Source organism: Monopterus albus, unplaced genomic scaffold (assembly GCF_001952655.1).
Source record: "Monopterus albus unplaced genomic scaffold, M_albus_1.0 scaffold205.1, whole genome shotgun sequence".
Taxonomy (NCBI): domain Eukaryota; kingdom Metazoa; phylum Chordata; class Actinopteri; order Synbranchiformes; family Synbranchidae; genus Monopterus; species Monopterus albus.
In genome coordinates, this window is record NW_018128085.1 from 549,153 (window position 1) to 553,410 (window position 4,258).

Genomic DNA, 4,258 nt, shown 5'->3' on the forward strand with positions numbered 1-4,258 from the left:
TCTGTAATTTCTTGCCATCGGGGCACCTTTTTGTCATATGGAGTGGCAGTGGAAAATGATGCCGCTAATGACATCTGGCGTTTTGCTATTTTAGGTTGCCCCATTGCACTTGGCTTGTTTTCGTCTCTTAACTTTGAGCATTCTTTCCATTCTACTTGATGTCTTTGTTGCAAATGTTGGAATAAATTAGTGGTGCTGCCACTGCCGGTTGCAATGGACTTTCGGCATATTTTGCATTTGACAAAAGTTTGTTCGACGTCTGACCTCTCAAAGCCGAACCATTTCCAAACCACAGAGGAAACGTTACTACCTTTTTTTGGCACAAGGTCATCTTGATGTGAAGAGCCACCCGTCTCCATGATGTTTTTTCTATAGCCTATTACGTTCCTTCATAGAGTGCTCTCACACGCAAGCGGTTAATTAGGCGCGCCATCATGTGGTCAGACAATAATGCCTTTTAATTACTCTGCCATTAGTGTAATGACAATGTATCTATTTTTTATTATAATTAAAAATCACGATACCTCGATTTAAGAAAAAAAATAATCGCCTTAAAACTTAAATTTGAATGAATCAAAAAAAAAAAAAAATCGAAAGAATCGCCTAGCCCTACCATCAGCATTGTTATTACATTAAGAGTCATTTCATGAAGGGAATTTTTCAGGCTAAACTTGGTAAGATTTGTCCACATGTGTATTTTCACCTGTCAGGCACGATGCACAGTTTCACAGCTGTCTGAGTAGACGGCTGTCTGTGTTCCACAGGTGTGATGGAGCTTAACCTTTGGTCCAACTGTCTGTTTGGGGAGCATAAAGGCCTAAATTAAAAGACGATTTATGTAGAATACACAACACAAAAATAAATCCAAAAACAGCCTCCACAGAGAAAGCAAAGACTGTCTGGTGTCACTGATGGGCTAAGTTATCACCTACTCATCCTATCTTGACAAAAACTGTAATGTAGATATTGTGTACCTGTAGTCTCCTGAGGCGCTGCAGCCTCTGTAGCCACCGTGGGACCGAGAACAGTTTGACCTGTTTGCCACACCACCAGCTGAGGGCTGGCGAAGAGAGGATTGTGGCCTCACTAAAAACATGGAAAGATGGATAACAGATTCGATTAAAGAAAATAATGAGGAACGATGCAGAGTAATGTTTGATGAATGAGGAGGCATCACCCAGACAGATTTTGGAGGCTTATGTCCTCACCTGTCATTCCCACTAGAGACCCCTATGCTGTCTACACCTAGGATGTAGCCTTTAAAATCTGCTGCTTCTCTCTCTGTTCATGCCTTTGCAGGCCTATAACCTTGATTTAAGAGACAGACCTGTGTGTTCTAAGTAACAAGACTCAAGTACCATTGAGTGCGTAAGGGTTGGAAGGCTTGAATCTCATCCTGCAGTTGACAACATGGGAGCGACCAGATTTCTTGGAGCTCTTCTGTTTGGCCACCAGCTCAGCAATGTGGGCCGTCTCTTGACACACTGCTGCAAAGCACTGCAGCTACAGAGAAGGTTCACTGTTACAATCTGAGACACATTTTGGCTGGTAAAGGTTGACACACTCATTATGATTCAGCCAAGTACAAACAACCTTTTTGAGTTTACAAGGGCACAAAAATGTTTTGGTGTCATGCCAAGACAGGCTAGTAAATGTACTATTATATGAGACAATGGTCTTAATCTTTGGTAGACAATAAATGCAACCCTCACCTCACCCATGCGATTCTCCAACCGGACCACAGAAGGGATGCTCCTGAGATAATCCTCCAGCCTTGAGAAGCCTAGCTTCTTCAGTGGGATGCTCTCTCCACACAGTGACTGGAACTCTGAGTGGAGACTGCTAATGGAGATGCCAGCCTTGCTGGACTGGAGCACAGACCGCAACATTTTCTTTATGGACTCGCTGTCCGACATCCTGACAAACACAGGCTGAAACAGAAACAACATAGAATTAAACAAACAAACAAAAACTGAACTGAAGGAGTAACAACTGATTCTCAGTCCCAAAATTTTTTATTCTGTAAAAACCAGTGTATATTGGTCAAAGCTCTGCACAGCTTATCACAGCTACATTTCTCCTGATTTAAAGGCTGAAGACAAAGAGGCTAAACCAGTAGTGCTTCCACATTCTATGGGGCTCTGTGGATATTACTGATGTTACATACAGCACAGTCTCAAAGCATGTGTGGAATATGTACGTCCAGCTGCTGCTGACACTTGGTTATTAGGGCTTGTATTGTTTTTCAGAGAACTATGTGACTGAAGACAAACAAGGCCTTGGGTTCAGAAGAATCACATGATGTTCATAATTCTTGGTTTCTTCAAAGCAGGTGAGGGCTTTGACACAAGAGCTACATACATTAATTGATACAGAACTGTAAGCAAACATTCACTATTTTTTCTTTTTATAAACATTTTTCATAGAAAGAGATCAGAGGGCTTGTCTAATATGTTAATCACTGGGTGGTACTGTAGCTCCTTATAAGATTTTAAAGAGGTTTAATATATTGGGCAACTGTTTGTAGAACGCATTTTAATAGGATGAAGAAAAATGCAATGCCAGCTGTGAAGCCATATGGCTGCTCTTACTTACATATCACTAGTGTAAACTGTTGAATGAAGTTTCCACAAAATACTTTAGTCATTCAACTGGCTGCAAAACATCAGCGCTTCAGCGGCCTCTTTTCACCGATCGGTTTTTGGTGAGTGTTAGAAATTACCCAATTTTTTTGTTGGAAGCACGAGAAGTGAGGACAGGAGAGGACTGTTTAAAATCAACAGAAAGTTTACTGGAAGTCTGAGCACAGGTGAAGTCTTACAGCGCTGGTATCAGAGAGACAGAGCTCCCGCAGGAATTCCATCCTCTGAACCACAAGTTAGGTTTTTACAATACTTTTAAGTTCTTGGGCTGCTCTGCCCTGGACAGAGATACAACATTCCATACTTTGTAATCCTGTTGGCCATTTGGTGTAAGCAGGAGCTCACACCTCCTTGCTGGAATGTGGTAAAATCCAGGTATGTGTGTGTGCGTTTCTCACGTGGCAGTTTGATCTTGATCAATGAGCACTGAACAATGGGTGATCTGGGTTGCAGGCCCCCTGTGTGTGTGATACTAATAAGTATGCTAAACTGGCCAGGTGGTCATCTCAGGTTGTGGGTCCCCCTGTGCGTGCGTGCGTGTGTGTGTGTAAGACACCCCATGACAAGGCAGACCTTGGGATATGCTAAGTGGGTCCAGGTGTGGGTGCAACACACGCCAGCAGGTCTCTGTTAAAATCTAAACTGGCTGTCTGGTTGTTTGGAGATGCAGACACCCTGCCTCTACAGAAGTTACAGCATACAGTCTCACTGTTATACTCAGCACAATACAGCAGTCATCAATACAGTTTTAATATGTATAAGCAAGGAAAATAAAGGTATGAAAAATAACTGAAAGAAAATGAACTGAAAAGTAACTAAAGGAAATTAAAGGCATTAGAAGTAACTAAAGCTTATAAAGTAACTAGAGCCTATAAGAATCAAATCTTACAGTGAGTTCACTACATTAATTTAGAGTTGATAGTTATTTTAGTTGATTTAAAAACATGCACAAAAGAAGAAAACTGTAACATTAATTTAACCAAGAAACAGACTCGAAAGTGAGGCCCTACGTATTTCATCCCTTTAAAAACAAGGATAGATTTTAATTAAATCCTACTTGGCGGAGTAGTACAGGTATGTGCCAAAAAAATAGAATATCAAGTCCATTTATTTCAATAATTTGTTTCAAAAAGTGAAACTTGTATGTTATATTAGTTCACTACACACAAAGTGAAATATTTCAAGCCTTTATTTGTTTCAATTTTGATGATTATGGATTAAAGACAAAAAAAAAAACCCAAATCCAGTATTTCACAAAATTAGAATATCATGACAAAGTTCAACATTGTAGGCTCCCTGTGTCCCAATCTAGTCAGCTAATTAATGCAAAACACCTGCAAAGGTTTCCTCAGCCTTGAAATTGTCTCAGTCTGGCTTAGTAGGCTTCAGAATCATGGGGAAGACTGCTGACTTGACGGTTGTGCAGACGACCATCATTGACACCCTCCATAAGGAGGAAAAGTCTCAAAAGGCAATTGCAAAAGAAGCTGGATGCTCACAGAACGCAGTATCAAAGTATATTAACAGAGTCTTAAGAAGAAGGGAAGAATGTGGCCGGAAAAGGTGCAAAAGTGACAGGGATGACCGCAGCCTTGAGAGGATTGTCAAGCAAGGGC

The 4,258-nt window shown here is 41.0% G+C and overlaps 1 protein-coding gene across 1 annotated transcript in view; it reads right to left on the reverse strand.

The window, feature by feature from the left end:
* The window catches only part of tdrd7a (tudor domain containing 7 a), a 20,650-nt gene that overhangs the window by 14,928 nt on the left and 1,464 nt on the right, over positions 1-4,258 (reverse strand). The window contains exons 2-5 of the mRNA XM_020618433.1: positions 1,713-1,931; positions 1,359-1,503; positions 975-1,086; positions 704-796 (exon numbers count right to left, since the gene is read on the reverse strand). Coding sequence (XP_020474089.1) covers positions 704-796; positions 975-1,086; positions 1,359-1,503; positions 1,713-1,916 — 554 coding nt within the window. The 5' untranslated portion in view covers positions 1,917-1,931. The remainder of the gene's footprint in view (positions 1-703; positions 797-974; positions 1,087-1,358; positions 1,504-1,712; positions 1,932-4,258) is intronic.